Source organism: Balaenoptera borealis, assembly GCF_965194805.1.
Source record: "Balaenoptera borealis genome assembly, chromosome: 3".
Classification (NCBI taxonomy): Eukaryota; Metazoa; Chordata; class Mammalia; order Artiodactyla; family Balaenopteridae; genus Balaenoptera; species Balaenoptera borealis.
In genome coordinates this window covers 113,313,038-113,335,738 of record NC_138866.1, presented here as the reverse complement: position 1 = coordinate 113,335,738, position 22,701 = coordinate 113,313,038, and the positions used below count along the sequence as shown (strand labels likewise).

The 22,701-nt window shown below is 47.8% G+C and overlaps 1 protein-coding gene across 14 annotated transcripts in view; it reads left to right on the top strand.

Annotated features, from left to right (window-relative positions):
• The window catches only part of PARP16 (poly(ADP-ribose) polymerase family member 16), a 37,199-nt gene that overhangs the window by 7,726 nt on the left and 6,772 nt on the right, over positions 1-22,701 (top strand). For 3 of the 14 annotated variants that reach the window (XR_014242135.1, XM_082383463.1, XM_082383468.1), the window contains exons 2-5: positions 3,828-3,965; positions 6,272-6,478; positions 9,250-9,421; positions 10,809-10,950. Coding sequence is in view for 13 of the 14 variants with exons in the window: in XM_082383463.1 (XP_082239589.1) it covers positions 3,828-3,965; positions 6,272-6,478; positions 9,250-9,421; positions 10,809-10,950 (659 nt within the window). In the remaining variant the exon portion in view is untranslated. Of the gene's footprint in view, positions 1-3,827; positions 3,966-6,271; positions 6,479-9,249; positions 9,422-10,808; positions 10,951-12,657; positions 14,092-18,939; positions 19,794-19,828; positions 19,864-22,701 lie in introns of those variants that run through there. The other 11 variants (XM_082383456.1, XM_082383461.1, XM_082383464.1 and 8 more) reach the window with 9 other exon arrangements.

Genomic DNA, 22,701 nt, shown 5'->3' with positions numbered 1-22,701 from the left:
TGGCATAACAGGTGTGGACCAGCAGTAGAAAAGAGGGACAGGGGAGGCCGAGGTGTACCTGAGGGTATGTCATTCGGAATGCATCTTCAGGTACCCTCAGTGGCTCCATGTTGCCTACAGAACAAAGGCCAGAGTCCCCAAGGGGGATACAAGGCCCTTCACTGGCTGATCTCAAGTCACCTCACTCCTGTTCCTCCTGGCGACCCCTCCCCCATACTCTAGGCTCCAGGCATACCAAACTGTTTGCAGTTAATGATGACAACAATCGTGGCAGTCCCACTAACTTAATACCTTCCTGTTGCTCTAAGCACTGCACTAGTTTAACTTGGTTAACCTTCACTGGCATCCTGTGAAGTGGCTCACATTGTCCCAATTATATGTTTGAGGAAACTGAGACACAGGAGGTTAACTCACCCAGGTCACACAGCTAGTAAGGGGTGTAAGAGCCCAGGTTTGGACCTGGGCCGCCCAGGAGGAGGGCTCGCACAGTTAACCTCCCTCGTTGCCATCCACATCCCTGACTACATGCTGCACTTCCGTGCTTCTGTGCCTTTGCCTGTCCAACCCGATCACACGACACCTCCCCTTTGAAGACTTTCCTGACCACTCCCTTTTCTCAGAGCGCCTACCCAACAGGAGTCCTGCCTGGTCCCTTTTGTAGTTTGTATCCGTCTTTGTTATCACAGTGAATTTTTTTTTTTTATAAATTCTATTTATTTATTTATTTTTATATTTATTTTTGGCTGTGTTGGGTCTTCGTTTCTGTGCGAGGGCTTTCTCTAGTTGCGGCAAGCGGGGGCCACTCTTCATTGCAGTGCGCGGGCCTCTTCACTATCGCGGCCTCTCTTGTTGCGGAGCACAGGCTCCAGACGTGCAGGCTCAGTAGTTGTGGCTCACGGGCCTAGTTGCTCCGCGGCATGTGGGATCTTCCCAGACCAGGGCTCGAACCCGTGTCCCCTGCATTAGCAGGCAGATTCTCAACCACTGCGCCACCAGGGAAGCCCGTGAATAGTTTTAAGTCATAATTATTTACCTTTCTGCCTCCCTGCTGTGTAGCATCAACACTTGTGGAGCATCTACACATCCATGTTTTTATTTATTTATTTATTTATTTATTTATTTATAACATCTTTATTGGAGTATAATTGCTTTACAGTGGTGTGTTAGTTTATGTTTTATAACAAAGTGAATCAGGTATACATATACATATATCCCCATATCCCCTCCCTCTGCATCTCCCTCCCACCCTCCTTATCCCACCCCTCTAGGTGGTCACAAAGCACGGAGCTGATCTCCCTGTGACATGCAGCTTCTTCCCGCTAGCTAGCTATTTTACATTTGGTAGTGTGTGTATGTCCATGCCACTCTCTCACTTAGTCCCAGCTTACCCTTCCCCCTTCCCTTGTCCTCAAGTCCATTCTCTATGTCCGCATCTTTATTCGTGTCCTATCCCTAGGTTCTTCACAACCATTTTTTTTTTTTAGATTCCATATATATGTGTTAGCATACGGTATTTGTTCTTCTCTTTCTGACTTACTTCACTCTGTATGACAGACTCTAGATCCACCCACCTCACTACAAATAACTCAATTTTGTTTCTTTTTATGGCTGAGTAATATTCCATTGTATATATGTGCCACATCTTCTTTATCCATTCATCTGTCAGTGGACACTTAGGTTGCTTCCATGTCCTGGCTATTGTAAATAGAGCTGCAGTGAACATTGTGGTACATGACTCTTTTTGAATTATGGTTTTCTCAGGGTATCTGCCCAGTAGTGGGATTGCTGGGTCATATGGTAGTTCTATTTTTAGTTTTTTAAGGCACCTCCATACTGTTCTCCATAGTGGCTGTATCAATTTACATTCCCACCAACAGTGCAAGAGGGTTCCCTTTTCTCCACACCCTCTCCAGCATTTATTGTTTGTAGATTTTTTGATGATGGCCATTCTGACTGGTGTGAAGTGATACCTCATTGTAGTTTTGATTTGCATTTCTCTAATAATTAGTGATGTTGAGCATTCTTTCATGTGTTTGTTGGCCGTCTGTATATCTTCTTTGGAGAAAGGTCTATTTCGTTCTTCTGCCCATTTTTCACATCCATGTTTTTAAATTGGATCCTCACGGATGGCCTGCAAGGCATGTAGAGATAGTTTTTTCAGAAGCCTGAGGCTATTGATTGAATCTTTAGAAATAGAGACAGGAATAAAGCAGCCCTGAAAGGTTTCTGATTTTCAACTACAGGGTTAAGAAATAAACCCCCCAAGGTTGGGAACAGTGAACTATCTAGAAAGAGGGGAAAAAGCTACTGGTATTCATGAAGTACCAACTACATCCCTAGGAAAAGTATGTGTTGTCCAGGGAGAAATACAAAGAAGAACAGAAATGGACATACACTGTATAGACCAGACCCTGAGATTCTGTTACCTTCTTTAATCTTCCTGACAATCCACATGGAGATAGTGGGGTTTCTGTGTTGGAGAGGAGATCGAGGCTCAGCCAGGTCTAGTGCTTTGCCTAAGGAGCAGGGATTCAATCTGAGATCTGTCTGCTCTTTCCTCTACATCCAGGAAACAGGAGAACTAGAAAAACACAAGACAGTCCTTGGTCTCCGCGAGTCCTGGCCATTCTGGGGAGAGAGTATTGGGGCTGAGTGCTTTAGGGTTTTGGAGGAGAGGGGGTGCCTGTATTGGTAGAGGCGGGGAAGGGGCGCTCCAGGGGACTGAGTGAGCAAAGCTTGGAGGAGATATGTTCACAGATGGCACCAGTCTGCAGTGATGTTTTAAATGCCATGCTGGAGAGATCTGGCTTCTAGTCAGTTTTAATTTCTGAGCAAAAGCTACAGATACCTTGTAGCTCTCTGCTAGTCCAGGTCCACGGTCCCTTATCAGAAATCCTGGCACCAAATCTGTTTCGGAGTTGATCCTGCCTGATTTTACAAAGGCAGTATTGTCCACCTCAAGACACCTGTCACAGGCCACACCGGGTACCAGCCTAAATCAGAAGGCTCTGGGATGGATCACAGCTCACAGGAGGGCATTCCATTTCTGCAGAAGTCCTTGCTATAGTCCACATAGAGGTCCAGGAGCTCGTCTTGCCCCCGAGAGTGACAGCTCAGGTATAAGGAGATGAGATTCACGTTGGGTGGCTGCAGGAACTGCACTGGTCTAATGAAGCCCCATGTTCCATAGAGGCTGGTCCCTCTAGTAAGAACACCATAGACATAGCTGCCAGTGTCCTCACAAAAAGTCACCACACTCAGGGAAACCCAAAACCATGGATTCCCCACTCACTTTCCTCTAGTCCAGATGCAGTTACCGTTCTGGGTCATCTTTACCAAAAGCAGCGTTGCCTGGTTCTGTATGTAGTTGCTATATTACCTTTGTCTGGTCTACAGGGGAACAGGTTAACAGAAAATTAACTCATGCTGAAGGGAAAAGGCTTTGTAACCCATTACCCACATGTGTATATACCATGTATTTGGTAACACCTCCAGCGGGGTGCATCTCATAATCAGGTATTAATAGTCCTGCAGCAAAATGCATCTCATCAGTAGTAACACAAAGTGGGATAATTAAGATTAAACGAAACTCACATCACCTCAGGTTAGGTTTTGTACCAGTTGAATTACAGAAAACCTTCCAGTGTTCAGAACATTTGGAGTTGGGCAGTATTTGGAAAGGGAACGTAAACCTGTTGCATTTCCCTCTGAAGAAATTCCTCGGAACATGAAAGAAGTGCAGGTCGCCTGCCTTACCACTAGAGGGCACCGGGGGTTACTATCATTTTGTCCAGGATCTTTGCTAACGGAGGTTTTCCTCACTTCAGCTTGCAGATGCCAGTAAGCTACCCAACCTGAAAGAACTTCTCCAGTCCTCAGGAGACAAAGACACATGGGCCTGGGACCTGGTGAACTGGATTTTATCCTCAAAGGTCCTGACAATCCACAGTGCAGGAAAGTCAGAGGTGAGACTTTGGTCTATAGGATCACAGATTCCTGGGCCTGGAGGGCTCTGGGACCTCTTTGTGCACCAGCATGACCTGGGAAGCTTATTGAAAATGCAGATTCCTGGACCTTGTGTCCCCAGAAATTCTGATTCTGTGTCTAGAGTGGGGCCCAGGAACTTGTACACTGGCAGTACGAAGCTGTGTTCTCCCTCTTACTAGCGGGACCTTGAGCAGGTTACTGGGTGCATTTCAGTACCTCAGTTTCCTCATCTGTAAAACGGGGATAATAATAGTATACTTCCATCAGGGAACTGGCTGTGAGAATTAAATGAATTTTCTCACTTAGAACAATGCCTAAGGGCACATGCTAGGGGCTCAGTAAAAGTTGGGTATCACAAGCACCCCAGGTACTTCTGACAAGGGTGGACCAAACATTCCAGCTGTCAGGAAGCAAAGAGGCAGAACCCGAAGTGGTGGAAATCCTCAGGCTCTGGGTTCAAATCCCACTCCTATCTGTTATTGAGTCTTCTTTTCCCCATTTGTAAATTGAGAATATTAATAGTTACCTTAGAAGGGAGCTATAATAGAATGTGTCTCACCCTCAGTATAGTGTCTGGCACAGGTCAGATATTCCATAATTTGGCTTCCCTTGCTTGGCTGTGATCTCACAGGGACGGGCTGGGATGACAGGGATCAGAGTGTAGGACAGGCACATCCCTGATCAGGTGTTCTTTCCTGTAAGCGGCAGCAGGAGTTTGTACTGTTCCTCACTTAATCAGTTTTAATTGAAGAGCATTCAATTTTATAAGTTCCTGCTAAAGACAGAAATCCTCCTTAAGTGGCATAGAATTTGGCATCTCGGTTTCTGGTGTCTAGGAACATCCTCCATCCATGTTCGATGGTAAGATAACATAAACAGCCCTGGAGTGGGAGTCAGGAGACCTGTATTCAGGTCGGGCTGGGCTGCTAACTCCTAGATGATCTCTGCGTTTCATTTTTGTCATCTGTTAAATTTAGATTTATTCATTCATTTACTCATTCCTCATAAGGGCATCAAGCGCCTACTGGAGTTGGGTGCTATTGGTAAAGTAGATAAGGCACTTGCTCCTTGATTTTTGATTATAGTAGTGGAAATCCTCAGGCTCTGGGTTCAAATCCCACTCCCATCTGTTAAGTTCCATTAAAATATGGAGTGTTGGGACCCAGGATTATCAACTTTTTATTGTGCCCAAGTAAGGATATTGTCTACCATGTATCATTTTATAAAACGATATTTTAATGCAAAAAAAAAGGATGGTCCTGACCTCAGAATAAAGGACAGTTCTTCCAAAGAAAGGATCATGGCAACCTTACATCAATGTAAATATATCTGTTAAATTGCCCTTATTTTTGTCATTTAATCACAACCCAGAGAAAACTTTAACACAGACTGGCTTTGGTCTGTGACGTACTGTTTGGAAATCTTGGAAATTGTGTGGTCTCTGCCCTGAAGAGGATTATTACCCTTTAGGAAGGAGCTTACCCTTCTGTATCAGTTAACTTTCGTTGCATAACAAACCATCCCCCAAATCTACTGGCTTAAAACAACACTGATTGCTTCTCGTGATTCTGTGGGTTGGCTGGGTGGTTCTTATTAGTGGGGCCAGCTCACCTGGGGCTGATCTAGGGTAGCCTCACTTATGTGTGTGGGGCTTCAGCTGGGATGGCTGCTGTGGTTGGGGCCTTCCTCTACGAGGCTGTCATCCTGTAGAAGGTTAGCAGGGCTTGTGAAGGGTTCCCAGCAGCAGACAAGGAAGGGCAAGCTCTTTTCAAGTCTCTGTTTGCCATATGTTTACCAAGGGAAGTCACATGGCCAAGCCCAGATTTAAGGGGTGGAGAAATAGATTCCATCTCCTGATGAAATCTTGGTGGAATTCCACCTGCAAAGTCGCATTGCAGAGGGGTGAATGGACAGGGATGGGAGGAAAAATTTTTGTGGCCATTTTTGTAATTTATCACACTTTTCTACCTCCTAAGATTATTGTAAAGATGGAATGCAGGAAACAGATGTGAAAGTGTAATGAAAATTAGAAGTGATCTTTAGTTAGAAGGAGCAATTCGTGCTTCTCAGTTAGCCTACTGTAGGGGAAAATATTGTTAGAGGAAAGCAGCCTTGAGCTATAAGCTCTGAGCTTGTTTATAAACTGATGTTCTTATTCCTGTGAAGCCAGTTCTTCTCATGAGCAGAGCCCATAGGCGTTAAAGCCGAGGCTTTGGGAGGCCATTTTGGCAGCACATTTAACCAACTTCCCAAATAAAACTTCAACTTCTTGCATGTTTTCAAGTTTGAAAAGATCCAAAAGCTGACTGGTGCCCCTCACACGCCTGTCCCCGTGCCGGACTTCCTGTTTGAAATTGAGTACTCCGACCCAGCCAACGCCAAATTTTATGAGACCAAAGGAGAACGAGACCTAATCTACGCCTTCCATGGGAGCCGCCTAGAAAACTTCCATTCCATCATCCACAATGGCCTGCACTGCCACCTGAACAAGGTGGGGCCCAAGGCTGCTGACATGGGGGGGGGTGTGTGTCAGGGCTGGTAGGGGTGAGGGTGGGAGGGTTCACTAAGGCCTTGCCACTCAAAGTGTGGTCTGCAGACCAGCAGCAGCAGCATTGCTCGGGAGCCTGCGAAAAGGCAGAATCCTGGGCCCACCTGACCTTCTGAGTCAGAACCTGCCTTTTAACAAGATCTCCAGGTGATTCCTATACTGATGAATGTTTGAGAAGCAACGGTTTAAAGATGGTTCCCAGCCTTGGCTGCACATTTAGAATCACTTGGGGAGCTATTAAAAATCCCAGTGCCTGGCCGCATCCCCAACCAGTGTGGGTCCCGGGCACCAGTATGCTTTCAGAGCTCACCAGGTGATCCCAGTGGGTGGCCAGCCCTCGCTCCTCAGCGTGATCCCTGGACCAGTGGCGTCCACATCACCTGGGAGCTTGTTGAACATGTGGAATCTCAGGCCCACCCCAGACGACCTGATCAGAAATCACAATTTAACAAACTCCCAGGTGATTCATATGCATGTTGAAGTTTGAGAAGCACTTGCCTAGGGGACCCGCCAACAGAGTCAGCCCTTGGGGAAACTGAGGAGAGGAGCTCCCTCCTTGAGCACCTTTCCTTCCTTTTTTAGGAGTGTCAACCACCCCTTCTTTGCCAGCACTTATTTTGTCCCTCAGTGAGGTGAAGGAGGAAGAATACAGACAGGAGCCAAAAAGACCACCTTTGCAGCTCTGCCATCCTGGGAAGTTTACTTAACCTCTCGGAGCCTCGGTGTCCTCATCTGTAAAATAGGATTCCATTACCCACGTGCTGGTGCCCTGATAGGATTGAAACAGTTCATGTATGCAAAGGGCTCTTCCTGTACTTAAGTACCAAGGAAGCAGTGGCTGCTTTTAGAGGCTGATGGAGAGCGACTCTGGGGCGGCTGGAGGGCTGCAGCCTTTCCCCCAGTCGTCCCAGAATCTGCCTTGTCTGGGGGGCTGGCTCCACGAGCTGTGGGCTCAGTCGTGGCTGATGCAGCCCCGAGGCTGGAGAGACTTTTCCAGCACTGCTGCAGCTGATTAGCACAGTTGGCTTTTGCGAGGATGATGGGCTTGTTTACACTGGCTCTCAGCTTATTATTATGGCCAGGCTACTGGAATCCAGGGGGCCTCTGCTTCACGCCAGAGCCCACCTGGAGAAGTTGCCTGCAGATTCCAGTCTTGTAACCAAACCTTCACTTCAGTGCCTGAGGGAGTTTGCTGCTTAGAAGCATCTCATCATAGTCCTTTGGTGAAGCGGATGCTCTTCTGGCCTCCTCTGCCTGGGTTTTCAGTGAGGGGCTTGCTTGAGGGAGCCTACCTGCCAGTTGAAGCTCTGAGATTGTTTTTCTCGTAGGGATACCCCAAGTTTCCTGCTGTTGTGCTCTCCTGCTCATGGTTCTTGAGTCTAGGGATGGTGTATACATGGCAGGCATAAGCAGAAATAGATGTGGGGTCAGATCAGAGGACATCCATGTCCTTGGAGAAGGTCTGTGTTAACTTTTGAGACATGGGGATACTGTAACAAGGCCAAGGAAAGGCTTGTTTCATTTCCCCTAAGCTTCACTTAATTGGCTTAGCGTTGTGGAAGCCTGGTGCCACTGACTAGGATGTTTCTCAGCTAGCAAGTAGAGGACTTTCAGTGAGCTGTTTGAGGCCATTCATCATCTTAAGATACGGACACTGTGGCCCAAGGATAGCATCTGAATTACAGCTCATGTCAAATTCCATCCACTGGTAGAAGTTACCTAGAATGTTGTGCTGAGAAGGATTCTGAGTCAGTATGAATGAGTGCCATGATTGATATTTTTATGTCAGCATCATGGTTGATTATTGATGTCTACCATGGGCAAAGGATGTGTTTGCTATGCCTGCTGTAGCCTCAGCTTGTAGGTATTTCACCTGAGATCCTTGTCTTTCACCTGGCATGCTTCCTCGTGGAGGACACCAAATTAGCACCACCACCAGGGACCTGCCTCCTAGAGTTTTGGACATTTTCTTGGTCAACACCAACACAAAGAGCAAAACTTACCCTGCCCCTCATATAGGCCTGCCTTATTTGGTTACAATTTCTGGTCTGAGATTTGTTTCTTTTCCAAGTAATGACTCAGATTACTTCCCTTAGTCACTCAGGTGTTACCCCCTCCCTGTACATAAGGACATGACTTTGCTTCTGCAAGCCTGTCAGTGTAACCATGCTTAACACATGCATGTAGCAGGAATTAACTGACATACTATGACATAAGAGCCTGTGACGGCATACCCACCCCTGTCTCGTGCCAGGTGTTCTGTGCTGTGCTTTATGTGCATCATCTCATTGAATCCTTGCCCATGACCTTATGAAGGAGACACTGTTATCACCACTTTGTAGATGTAGGAACAGACCCAGAGAGTTTATATAACTTGCTAGCTTGTTAGAGGGATAGGCAGGATTCAAACTTGGGTCTGTCTGACTCTTATACCTGTGGTTTTCTTACTCAGCCTTAAGCACTGGAACTACTAGTTTGCCAGCTTAGTTAGCCACATCCACAATCAGTTAAACTGTTGTCAGATAGGAATGTGTTTTGTAATAACCCTATGACGATGTCATAGGATTATTTGATCTTATGCCTTTTGCTGGGAAAAAAAAGAGGCTTGAAGAGTGTGTTAACAACTCTGTTGAAGAAAGACCTGTGTCATCTTGCTGTGCCAACTCTGCATTCACCCAGCCCTGTTTCTTTTCTGTTGATCTCTGCCATTTCAGACATCCTTGTTCGGGGAAGGGACCTACCTCACCAGTGACTTGAGCCTGGCTCTCATTTATAGCCCCCATGGCCATGGGTGGCAGCGCAGCCTCCTGGGCCCCATCCTTAGCTGTGTGGCCGTGTGCGAGGTCATTGACCATCCAGACGTCAAGTGCCAAACGAAGAAGAAGGGTGAGTGAGCACTTGGCCCAGACCTGGGCTGCAGGCCTCTGGGTGTCAGGCTTTTGCCTTTGGCCCAGCTGTTGGGTGGAGCACCCATTGCATGCCAAGGGATGGGCTGGGTTAACAATGTAGGACAGGGCCTGCCTTCAGGGAGTGAGCAGTCTCCTTATGGACTGAACACACAGTGGAAAAGATATCACTGACTACAGGGCAGTGGGTAGGGAGTGCCAGCTGAGAGGAAGGGGCAATCACGGTGGGTCCAAGTGCTCAAGGAAAGCTTTGGGGTGGAGAAGATGAAAATGAGTATGTGAGGCCAGAGCGCAGTCTCATTGAAGGTAGAAACTGGATCTGATTCACTCCCGGGCACCTGGTGTCAGCAGGGAGTCTGGTACATACTTGACATTCAGTAAACATTTGCTAAACTGAAGCTAAAGACTTGCGTCCACACCCTATCCCTCCAGGCTGCTCTGGTGTATGCTGGAACCCCCAGAGGATGTGAGGGGCACCTGAGGCCATGGGGGTGACTCCTGGGCTCTCTAGGGAGCAGATGAATGGTGGGCCACCTCAGTCCACTCTCCTGATATGTGCCTTAGATCTTTGCCCCGTGCCCCCTGCTGTTTTGCCCTCAAAGGCAGAAGTCATAGAACTGTCATTCTAGTCTCCAGAGCTGGCCTGTTGGTTCCACTGAGAAAAGGAGAATTGAGAAAACTGTTCCTGGCCTTTAATGTAAAGCAGTTGGAATCCTGAGGAATGGGCCCAGGTCTGATGCCACTCTCCCAAACCAGACAGCATGAATATTCACTTTTATAATTCTTAGGAAGTCTGCAAACCATGACATTAAACATTAGGACAAAACCTTGCAACGTCTGCTGTGACGAAGCTTTGGCCTTTTGTGGGTTTTTTTGTTGTGTTTTGGTTCTTTTTGGTAAAGCTTTTTCATGTTACTAAAAGGAAAGGTTTTGTTTTGTTTTTTTAAACAAGTCTTGGTACAAAAGGTGGAAGATAAGTGTTCTAAGACTCTCGAGTCCAGAACGGTTAATTTAAAATGCTGTTAAAAAGCTTGTTTCAGATCAAGTCCTATTTCTAGTCCCAGATTATTTTTTTGTTACGGCCATCCATCTGCTTCTTCCCTTCGCTTTCCCCACTCAGTTTTTTTTTTTTTTTCTCTCTCTTGTATCCCTTTTAGTTTCGTATTCCTTTTCCTCTTCCCGGCCGTCTGCTTGTCGGACTCTCCTGTTTTTAAGTCCTGCTTCACATACACACACAGCCCATTCCTCTGCCTGCCGGGGCTTCTCCACCCTCAGGACCAGGGTGCTTGACCCGTTTCTATTCATAGTTTGCTTCTGTTATTATTGTATCTTCCCCTTGTAAAGTTGTGCTTTATCTCCTTATTTAGATTCCAAGGAGATAGATCGCAGGAGAGCGAGGATCAAGCACAGTGAAGGGGGAGACATCCCTCCAAAGTACTTTGTGGTCACCAATAACCAGCTCCTGCGAGTGAAGTACCTGCTGGTGTACTCACAGAAGCAGCCCAAGAGGTGAGAAGGATGGTCCCTGCATGAGGTCCAGGAGAACAACTAAAGGCTGCATTCATAGTATTGGGTTCTTAGTTAGCAGCAGCTCCTCTCCCCCAGCCTTAGACCTCAGCTATGTATAAAATATATTAAGCACTCCGCTTTATGTAAGGGGTAAGAAGTGAGGAATACAGGTCGAATAAAATCTGGTCCTGGCCCTAAGGGACTGTATATTCTAGTGAAGAAGAGCTTCGTTAACATAAATAACTTGAGGGACTGAATGAAGCCAAACTGTGAAGCCCCTTCGCCACTTGGGCTCCTGATCACAGTCTGAAACCCACTCATTGGCTTGCGCTGAGAGGCAGGGTGGTGCCAGGATCTGGCTGGGATTATGTGCCGTCCAGCTTGGTCACTTCCCAAGGTGGCTGTCGAACCACCACCTGCTCCTCTCTGGACCTGAGATGCTTCATCTTTATCTCTAAAATGAGAGTGTTGAATCCAACAGCAGATGAGGCCTTCCAGCTCCTAAGAACCTGAGAGTGGTGGATTCCTCATGCCATCTCAGCATTGTGTTTTCGGGGGTATGGCAGGGCTCTCCAGGGTTGCAGGTCACTTTGACATTTTGTCACATTGTTGGGGTCCATGGTAGAGTCTCTCATGGGAATGAGCAGCAGGTGCGCAGGTAAGACAGGAGAAGAGTTATTGTTAATACTCTTGACTCCTACTTGTACACACCAGTGGATTCAGAATTCAGTATCTAGTAAAATCCTCCCTCCTTAAATCTGGTAAATATGTACAGGGTTCCTAAGTTAGGGGGACATTATCCTTTGGTTTAAAATCATCTGGCTTTTTCAAGTTGAAAATTCCATTCCTTTCCCACTTCTTCCTGGAGTGTCTCTCTAGTGCACACTTGGATGGTTTAGATCATCTCCCAGCAGGCAAAAGAGGATTTCCCCTGCTCAGAATGATACCTGTGCATGTCTGAAAGTGAAAAGACTTTTGCTGAATATCCTGCCACTGTCATCAGATGCCCTGTCATCTGGTCAGGCACCCTTAGTGAGGTCATCCTTCTAGATACCAAAATCTTGCTTAAGAAAAGACAGGTTATGAAAGGTACAGGAGGAGCTATAAAAGAAAAGATCAGGATGAGCTCATTGCATAGCTGTCTTTGTACATTTAGAAAATGTTCTGGTGAAAGGCGTGTCAGCGCCAGGGCAAATAGCCCCAGATTTTTTTCTTTTAATTAATTAATTAATTAATTATTTTTGGCTGCATTGGGTCTTTGTTGCTGTGCGCGGCTTTCTCTAGTTGCGGTGAGCAGGGGCTACTCTTCGTTGTGGTGCACGGGCTTCTCATTGCGGTGGCTTCTCTTGTTGCAGAGCTCGGGCTCTAGGTACACGGGCTTCAGTAGTTGTGGCTCACGGGTTCTAGGGTGCAGGCTCAGTAGTTGTGGCCCACGGGCTTAGTTGCTCCGCGGCATGTGGGATCTTCCCGGACCAGGGCTCGAACCCGTGTCCCCTGCGTTGGCAGGCGGATTCTTAACCAGTGCGCCACCAGGGAAGCCCAGCCCCAGATTTTTTGAGCAAAGGAGCACGCACAAAGCTTCTTTTCATGGCTCACTCAGAGGATGAAATTGATCATTTCATCTTCTTTGAGCCAGAAGTTGTTGCATACACTTTAAAAATATGTTTTTCTCTTTGTTCCAACATCAACTCTTTTTTCCCCCTGAAGCAGGGCTTCAAGCCAGCTCTCCTGGGTTTCCAGCCATTGGTTTACGGTCATGATAACCCTGTATCTGCTGCTGCTGCTCATAGTGAGTGTCATCAACTCCTCAGCTTTCCAACACTTTTGGAATCGCGTGAAGAGATGATCTTTCTGGGCCTGGTGTGGGGACCACCGCAACCATGTGCCTTATGATAACTTGTTCTGTCCCTCCCGGGCCTCACATCCAGCCAGGTCAAGCCTGGGGGCCAGTTGGGGACCACAGGACAATTTTTATATGCCATAAATGTATCAATTGCCTTTGATGATGCTCTCAGCCACACTAGTCAACGGAGGCTACTGGCCCCTCACTCTTAGGTTTTGGGGGAGATTTCCTGTCTGCGCCTTCCTAAATAGTCTTAGGGAGTTGGCTTTTTTGCCAGGGCCAAAGGAGAAAGTCCTGCTGCATTTAAAAACAAAGTGTCCAAGCTGTCAGTGGGGTGTTTACAACTGCTTCTGGCGGACTTTGGCCCTTCTCTAACGCCTTCTGGAAGGCGGAAATGTGTAGTAGGGACTATAAATCACTAGGCGTTTGCCTTGTTTTGACTTGAGATACCCTAGAGGAACAGTCATGTTTCCCATAAAAATCGGTGGGATTGTTTTGAATTCCATCAGCCTTTGTATGTGAGTGCAAAACACTTCCACAGTTTTCTCACATCAACAGATGGCCTTCTGCTACAGCTGTAACCCCTCTGCCCTAACCATGGATGAGAAAGGAAGGAGTCAGAGAACTGATAGAAAACAAAGAGCAACTCAAGTCATCTTTTTCTAAAAATTACCAACTGCTGATTACAGCTGAAATGGAACCAAATGTTTGTTTTCTGATTTTTTTTTTTTTTTAAAAGTAGCTATTTGACAAATTTGTCTTTGTGAGCTGAGTAAAAGGGGAAATTTCTAAACCTAGAGCACCATTTGGCCAGTGTCCCCAGCCTCTTTCCTGGCCGTGTTTTAGAGAGAAGGATTTGAGCTGCAGGCCTGCCTCCTGCTCTCCTTCTCACGAACCTGCCTTGATTGTGGCCTGTTAGCCACAAGTGCCACACTGCAGGCCTTCTGTGGGCGGCTGGCCTTTGAGATAGAGGTCTGCCTCGGTGTGCCACAGATGTGTGTGGGCTGAGCCTCCCTCACAGGGCCCGCAAGTCTCTGGGACTCAGCCTGGGCTTTAAACGTTCAGGAAAAGCCTCAGGCTGCTCAGAGAGCCCTGGTTCTACCTGCTGTATTCTCTGCCCCTCCTTCCTGCCCCGTGTCAGCTGTCATGGAGCCCTATCTGATTTAGGGGGGAGATTTCTGTAAAGAATGTGGAAATTCACTTTTCTATAATTTGTGAGGTTGTGAAAAAGCCACTATCATGGTTTTTACATTGAATATTGGAGCACTTCAGAAATAATAAAGGTATTTTCCTAATTTCCAAGTTGCCTTTGTGACTGCTTTCAGCCTCAGCACGAGGCTGCTGTGTATTCATTGTTGGGAAAAATTTTATCCTTCCTTGTTCGAGGTGGCCGTTTGCTGGAGAGTATATATCTCCAGGATATCTGTAGGCATTGAATTTATAGTTACTGATTTAGCAAATATGAGCCCCTACTGTGTGCCAGGCACTAGAAATAGGAGCAGAATCAGGTCAAACTGCCCCTGCCCTCACAGAGCTGACAGTCTAGCAAGGTAGGCAGACAGACAGACATTCTCAGGAGTGAAGTTGGCATTATATGGTATCATAAAGGAGTTTTGGAAGCTACTTGGCAAGGAATCGTAACACGGTCTGGGGTCAGGAAATATGGAGGTGACACCCTGGAGCCTAGAAGGCACCTTACACGTATTGATTTCTTTAATCCTCACAACAGATAAGAAAGTGAAGGCCCAGAGAGCTGAATAGGTTGCCCAAGGTTACATGGCTAGGAAGTGGCAGAGCTGGGGGTTGAACCTGGCTTCAGTGTCAGTCTCGTAAGCATCAAGCTCTTCAGCCCCACTGGGCTCCCAGGAAAGGTGACGTTCAACTGAAACCTGAAAGAGACATTGGTGTCAGGCTAAGAGGTGGAGGAAAAGTGTTTCAGGCAGTGCAAACAGCGCAAAGACCCAGAGTTCTTGCTGGAGAAGCTGAAAGCAGGAGGGTCCTACAGGAAGAGGCTGTGGTGGGAAATGAGGCTGGAAAGGTGGGCAGGGAACAGATCATGAAAGACCTTAAAAGTGGTGGGCTGGGGAGAGCCATTAGATTTTAAGCAAGGAAGTGATATGATCAGATTTGGTTTGTAGAAAAATCACTCTGGCTGGTGGTTGGAGAATGGATTTAGGATTATTTTGAGGATTAAAAGAACTGATGGTTACAGTAGCTTAGCACAGAGCAAGTAGCTGATTTGTTTCAGCTGCTATTATTATTATCGTTATTATTTGTTTTTAATGGCCCAGCAGAGGAGATGAGCATGCAAAGGAGACAGAGCAGTAATGCCCAGGGACCCTGGAACAGTGAAGTGTCACAGAAGTGAAAAACGAAGCCTTGGTGAGCACTGTCAAATGCTGCCAAGCAATCGAGATTATACCTGAGAAGTTCTATTGGATTTACTGAGTTGGAGATCATTGGTGAACTTGGCCGGAGCAGTTTCCATGGAGTTCAGCATAGGGGATGTGAACAAAGTCCGACTGCACAGATGTGAAATGTGCACAGTTTCCAGGTGTTCTCAGGCAATATTTATTTAAAACCTAATCCCCTTTTTCTGAGGCTTCTGTCCCCTCCCACTCCCACCCCCCGCCCCCAAAAAAAGAGGTTGTATAATACCTGATGTGACTGTGGGGCAGGCACTGGGCATATGATGGGGACATGAGGATGGATGAAGAACGGTCCTGTCCTCCAGGAGCTTCCAAGCTAGTGGGCTCCATGGGACAGGTACATTTTGATATGAGGGAAGGAAATTCCTGGAGCCTAGAGGGTTAGAATGGACAGGAGGGAAGACTAGGACAGGGCCACATTATGACTTTCATGAGCCCTGGGCACTTTTGCCTTCATGGGCCCCTTCCTCTAAAAAAAAAAAATCTAAAATTATACTGTAGGGGGCTTCCCTGGTGGCGCAGTGGTTAAGAATCCGCCAGCCAATGCAGGGGACACGGGTTCGAGCCCTGGTCCGGGAAGATCCCACATGCCGCAGAGCAACTAAGCCCGCGTGCCACAACCACTGAAGCTCGTGCGCCTAGAGCCCGTGCTCTGCAACAAGAGAAGCCACCGCGATGAGAATCCCGTGTACCGCAACGAAGAGTAGCCCCCACTCGCCGCAACTAGAGAAAGCCTGCGCGCAGCAACGAAGACCCAAAAATAAATAAATAAAATACATAAATTAAAATAAATAAATAAATAAAATTATACTGTAGGACTGTGTTGGTATAAAGATGAATGTATTACTCTTATGTACTAAAATGTTTTCTACCACTTAAAAGCTCATTTTTCGCCCTTCTAATTTTATTTTATTTTTAAAAATTTTATTTATTTTTGGCTGCGTTGGGTCTTTGTTGTGTGTGTCGGCTTTCTCTAGTTGCGGCAAGGGGGGGCTACTCTTCGTTGCCGTGCGTGGGCTTCTCATTGCGGTGGCTTCTCTAGGCACGGGCTCTAGGCACGCAGGCTTTAGTAGTTGTGGCTCGCGGGCTCTAGAGCGCAGGCTCAGTAGTTGTGGTGCGTTGGGCTTAGTTGTTCCGCAGCATGTGGGATCTTCCCCGACCAGGGATTGAACCCGTGTCCCCTGCATTGGCGGGCAGATTCTTAACCACTGCGCCACCAGGAAGGTCCCCCACTTCTAATTTTAAAGGGAATTAAATCCTTTTCGTAATGGGGACTCTAGGCCCTGTGCCTACTATGAGTAGTGGACTAGGGTCATGGGGGATAGTGTGAGATCCTTGGGTACCTGGGAATGGAGAGGCAGGAAGGAGACAAACTCTGAAGGCTCAGTTCTGTTTAGCACCGACCCCACATCTAAGGCAGACCCCCTAGGCCAACCAGCTCAGGAAAGGGCAAAATTGGGTTCTGGGGGTTGAGAGCTCAGGGGGCTCATGCTGCAAACACTTTCATGGGGGAGGAAGCACCAGTCTCCTTGCTGACAAACCCGCTATGGGCCAAGAGCTTCCCCAGGCGGCTGATGGCAGACGAGACCAGATGGTGGTTCAGTTGGAGCCACCTCACATCAGAACCCCAGCTGCCTTGGTCTTGTCAAAGCAACCTCATCAGCCTTCTGTCACCGATGCCACTGTCAGGGGGAACAGTTTTGGGAGGTGGCAAGTGGACCTCTCACAGGCTAGGTCCCTGCTTCTGACAAGGGCTAAGAATCCAATGAGCTGTCAGTTTCCGCCACAAAAGGAAGGATTTTACTCTGTAGGCTTTGGATTAGTGTATATGTGTATGTGAGAGAGATGTGGAGTAGGGATGTGGTTCACTATTGTTTCTTTTCATTTTGTTAAACACTGATTGTCTGCAGAACCAGTAGTGGGTGGGGAGGTTGTGATTTTAAAAGCCCAATTCAGATATTTTTCTTTAGAACATGACCGCATGCATCTGAGCCCATTCCTGCTGCTAAGCCCAGGAGGTTTGTACTGGCTTGGAATCAGCCATACTCACCCTCCCCGTTGCCATGGTGATTCTTGGCAGGGAGTTGGGCAGGAGCTGGATTTGGCTCCCCAGAAAAAGACCAGGACCACACCCCTCCCTAAGCCCCTTCCACAGCCCTCCACTCTCCTCCTCTCCACCCTGCCCCACCTCGTGAGTTTTCCATCTCTTGGCCTTTGTTTGTTTTTGCTTTTGTCAGTCTCTCTCCTCTGGATGGGTTACTGTTTGTTTCCAAACTGTCTGGGGCAGTGCACCCTGCAGTCAGTGTCCTGGGCTGCCTCTAGCCCTGATCTGGTTAGAATAAGACCCTCTCCTTTGTGTGAATCTCCAACCTGACATTTGGGACATCCAAAATAAATTGTGACATTCTGAAGCGAGATGGAAACCACCATTTCCACCCACTCCTGCTGGCACTCTTATCCACTTGGATAGAGTTTTTAGAAAATTTCCAGTATTCACTGCAGTGCCCACATAGTGCAGCCCTGAGAAGGAGAAGCAGCATTTACTGAATACCTACTCTATACCAGCCACTGGGCTAGGCTTTGCTTGTGTTAAAAATCTGGTGGTGAAGGTGATGTTTCCTGCACTAAAATTTAACTGCAAGCTGCTTGAGGGCAGGGCCTAGGTCATCTTTGTAAACCCAAGTATCTAAGACATGGTGGAAGTTCAAGTAAAGTTTGTTGACTGAATAAATGGAGGAAAGGATACAAGAAACTTCTTTGCCATGGTAGAGGGTAATGTCAGCAAAGGTGACTGAAGACAGACGAGAAAAAATTCACTGGCAAGCCAATACGGATGGGTGAGGGTTTCAGAGAATTTTGTGGACATTTATTGCTTGATTTCAGGGAGTCCCATTTGCTCTCTGTCACCAAAAGTACCTTTTGGCAGTAGAGTGGGGTGGGCAGAACAGAGTCTTTTAAAAGTTTCATTTGAAAGGCTCAGACTTAAAATGCAAATGGTCCTGAGAGATTAAACTATTGATTTGATGCTTATTCATACACACATGTGAAGGACTGATGAGGAAGCCTTTCTTAAGAACAGGTTTTAGTAAGACTTGTGGAGCTGGGGGTGGTGGAGGGGGCGGGGGAGAGGTGAGAGAGGAAGAAATCACTGGAGATTCAAGGGTGAGAGGAGCTTTGACCATGTGAGGAGGTAGGGGGAGAGGGCTGGGGCCACTGGAGTCAGAGTTTGCTTGATACCCGATACCCCTTTGGCTCAGTGAAATAAGCTTGTGGTGCTGACAGACCCTTCCAGCCCTGGCAACACTGGTCACTTCAGTTAAACTGCCTGCTAGTGGGACAAGAAGGAGACAAGGCCAGTCTGAATTCCTGGGAAGTATGGATTGCAGACCAGCTGAAAGGTGTGGTTTTTTTTTTTACTGTTCTTAAGCAAGTCCAGGCTATCCCAAATGGGTCTATAACACGTTGTCTATCAGAGGTGTCTAGGGATTTAAAACTAGCACATCAATAATATTTTTAGAGGGCTTGAAGGTGCTTGAAAAGCATTTGTCATAGTTTTTGACCCACTGATTTCCTTTGTTTGACATCTGTTGTTCTTGGCCCCTGTGGTCCGTATCACTCTCCTGGTACCTACCGCAGCTTCTCTGTGGGGAACCACCCTCTTTTCACTCTCACTGGATCTTGGTAAAGCTGACTGCCCCTCTCACCCACACACTCTAGGGGTGGACCAGTGGCTGAGGCCTGAGCCAGTCAGCAAGTTGCACCCCCCTACTTCCGCCTCAGTGATTGATTCAGACATGGGCATGTGACCCAGTCAGAATCCACAGGAGATTTGTTTTCGGGGGCTGCTGGGAAAGAGACTTTCCTTCCTCCTGATGCCGTCTTGCTGCCGCGTGAAGCTTCAGACTGACGCCAACACCGTGGAAAGTAGAGCCAAGAGAGGAAGAGGAAAAGAGTCATGATGATGATGTTTGAGTACTGAATGCAGTCATGCCTAAAGCTAGGCCTTTCACTTAAGTGACCAATGAATTCCGCTTTTTAACAGAATTTAAATTGGGTCCTGTGAATAAAAGGAGGGGGGAGTCCATAACTTATACCCATTGTCATCCCCAGTGCTCCATTATTTTTGGTGTAAACCTTTTATTGAATATAGAAAGATGTGGTTTTCAGATGTGTGAGTCAGGATTGATGAATTTTGACTGTCCTCACCCCTGGACTATACCCACAAGGCATTCAAACCTGTGCAAATGAGAATTGGGCAAATCACCTGAAAAACACCATGTTCTGGGTTATTCTGCAGCCTGAGCATCAAGGTGCTTCCTTGGGTCACTTGGACTCCTCCAGAAAGTCTTCTGGCCTAGGGAACCCCAGAGCACTCTGAGGTCTGCGAGCAGCAGTAGGTAGATGTGACCAGCGTCCAGGGTTATAAACTATACTGGAGGGTCCCGGCCCTCAGCAAAACCAGAGCTTGGGTCTGTAGCAATAGAAGGAATGAGGGAGAAAGGCACTACCATTTATTAAGTGCCTCCTGCATGATGGGCATATTGAAAGAATTATTTAATCCTCACAATATCCTTTCAAGGCAGATAGTATTACCTTTATTTTACAGGAGAAGAAGGAGGCTTGGAGAGGTGACTACCCAAGGTGAGAAAGCCCGAAAGAGGCAGAGCCAAAGCTGACTAGCTGCAAGGCCGCAGCTAGAGGGGCTGCCTGAGCAAAAGGGATCTGGGCTGGTGGTGTAGGGAGGCTGGAGTGGGCAGCGCCAGCTCAAGGCATGCCAAATGAGCTCCCTCCCCAGGAGAAGACTGTTAGCTGTGCCGTGTCTCATAAGCAGGGGGCACCTGGATGCTGGAGGTGGGACCTCGGGAAGTCTCCATCACCACCCCCCGCAACGGCCACACTATTAATGAGAGCTTCAGACTCAGCTCCATTCACCCTTCCAACTCTGTTACTGCAGACCCAGGAGGTGAGCTCTGAGGTGCACATGGCACTGAATGTGGGGCAGGGAGGGGCGGCCTCTTCCTTCCACCCCCACTGCCTGCTCAGAGCTTGGGCCATCAGCCTTCTCTGATTAAGTTGACTTCTTCTAAACCTTGCATCCAGGGGCTGCCAGCAGCCAAATCCCCCTGATTGAGATGTTCCCGACATCAGAGAATAAACAGCTTCCCCTGTCCAAACAGCTGTGCTGAGCAGCATTCCTGTCTCTCCGCCTGCTCGGCTGGGTGGGGCTGCAGCCCTGTGTGTACCTCCAGCGGAGGCCTGGGTGACCTGGTGAGTGGCTGGAAGGGAGAGGGGAGGTGGCCATCTGTCTTCAGACTACACAGGACATTCCTGTGCCTGAGTCCCCATTTCGCCCCCCTGCCAAGCATCTCAGCCTCAGCCACTCCTGGCACAAGCTCTGTGTTTGTAACAATGACTCTGTGACTTCAGAAGAGGTCAACACCAGGCCACTGTCCCTGGGTTTGGAGCGCCTTCACCCTTGCGCAGAGGCTGCCTGGCGAATTTGAAACTCATACAGCATTCTAGCTAGATCTGAAGTCATCACACCCACATGGCTTGTTTTACAGACATAGTGAGTCAGTGCAGAAGCAGGATGAGACCCCGGGCCTTTCTTGCTATCCACTACCTTGGGATGTTGTGGCTAGAAGGATGTGAGGGGCTCTGAGTGAGAGGCACTGCCCATGTTTTTGGAGAGGAGCAGAGGTGTTTTCACCCTATGCCTGTTTTGGAGATCAGGCTTGCGGCCGAGCCATTTCCTGAGGAAGCAAGGCCTCTGGAAAAGCACTGTTCACCAGCCCCTCCTAAATCTGACTGACCTAAGCCCCTCCTGTTGGGAGTGGAGCTGGGACAGCAGGACCTGAGTGGGGCTCTGCCACTGTCCACAGTCCAGCCTCCAGTGGAGGCTTGGCCAGGGCCAGAGGGCAGATTACTTGGGAAGGGGGAGCCCCCCAGCACACAGCATCTGCTTCTCTGCCCTAGGGCTCTGGCCTGGACTGTTGGGGAGGAGAGAGAACAGCCTACCTCAGCCTGTCTGCAGAAGGAATTCCTCTAGGAGCCCCCTCTGGCCGCAGACAGGAGCAGGAGGGAGGCAGACAGGAGGAGGAGGGAGGCAGACAGGAGGAGGAGGGAGGCAGACAGCGTGGGAGCCCAGGGCAGCCTGAGGGTCTCTGTGGACAGGTGTCTTACTCAGTCTGTCTTGGGCCTATGGCTTTGTCTTCATCTAGCTGCGTGTATCAGTGTGGATTCATGTGACTGTTCCATGTTTGTATGTGTAGGTGGTTACATTTCTGGTTGGAGTTGGATGCTTCCGTGGGGAAGTGTATACTTATGTGTTTGTCTGCATGTGTATATGTCCACCTCTCTGTGTAAGCTCGTGTGTGTGGGTATCATCAAGGGAAAGTGTGGGCCTCTGTGTCTTTGCATAGATGAGTAGGTTTACACCTACCTACAGGTGGAAGTGCACATGTGAGCATTTAGGTTATTTTGGTACAAACATGGACTTGTCTTTGTAGATGTAAGTTTAGGCATATGTGTCTTTGAGAGCGTGGACATGTATTTGTCACTAATATGTTGATGAGTCTCTGAAAGCATGTATGCCTGTCTATATTTGTGCAGAAGCATTCATTCACTCAATCTTCGATTCATTCATAAAGTGATTTGCTCATTTACTAACAGACATCTTTAAAGTGCTTGTGCTGTGACTGGGCCCACACTGGCACAGGGAAGTTAGAGAGGTGTCTAGGGTGGCTCCTAACATTTGAAAGACCCAGAGCAAGAGTACAAATGAAGGCTTATGTTCATGTCTAAATATTTAAATAAGTCAAAACAACAAACGGCTAAATGAAAGACTCAATCCTAATAACTGGAGGGCTGAGTTTGATTTTGAATTCCTAGCTCCTCTGAGTTTTGTGCTGGAACACAGCAACACAGAGTAAGTGGCCCCAGCCTCTCCTTCCCCATCCCAGCTCCATCCTGTACCTCGAGGGGCCTCGCACGCATGCGTGACTCCTCACACGTGTCCAAACTCCATGTATACACCCCACCCCTTGGCCACCCTTTGGGCCTAGGGGTGCCCACACCATTGGCAAAGTCTGCCCATATGGCTCTGAGCAGGAAATAATAGGGTCCCATGTACCTGATTTGTAGTCTAGGAGTGGGGCATGGGCTCCCAGTGGGCCCATCCTCTTGACCCCATGGACTTCTCACTGTGTGGGATGGAAGGGGCCAGAATAGAGCCAGAGTGTGGCCATCTAAAGGGTAGACCTGGGGACTTCCCTGGCGATCCAGTGGTTAAGACTCCACGCTCCCAATGCAAGGGGCACAGGTTCCATCCCTGGTCAGGGAACTATGATCCTGCATGCCGAGTGGCGTGGCCTAAAAATAAAATAAATAAAATAAAATAAGATTAAAATAAAATAAAATAAAATAAAAAAGGGTAGACCTGGAGTAAGGACCCTTCTTGCCTGTTTCCTCATGGAACTG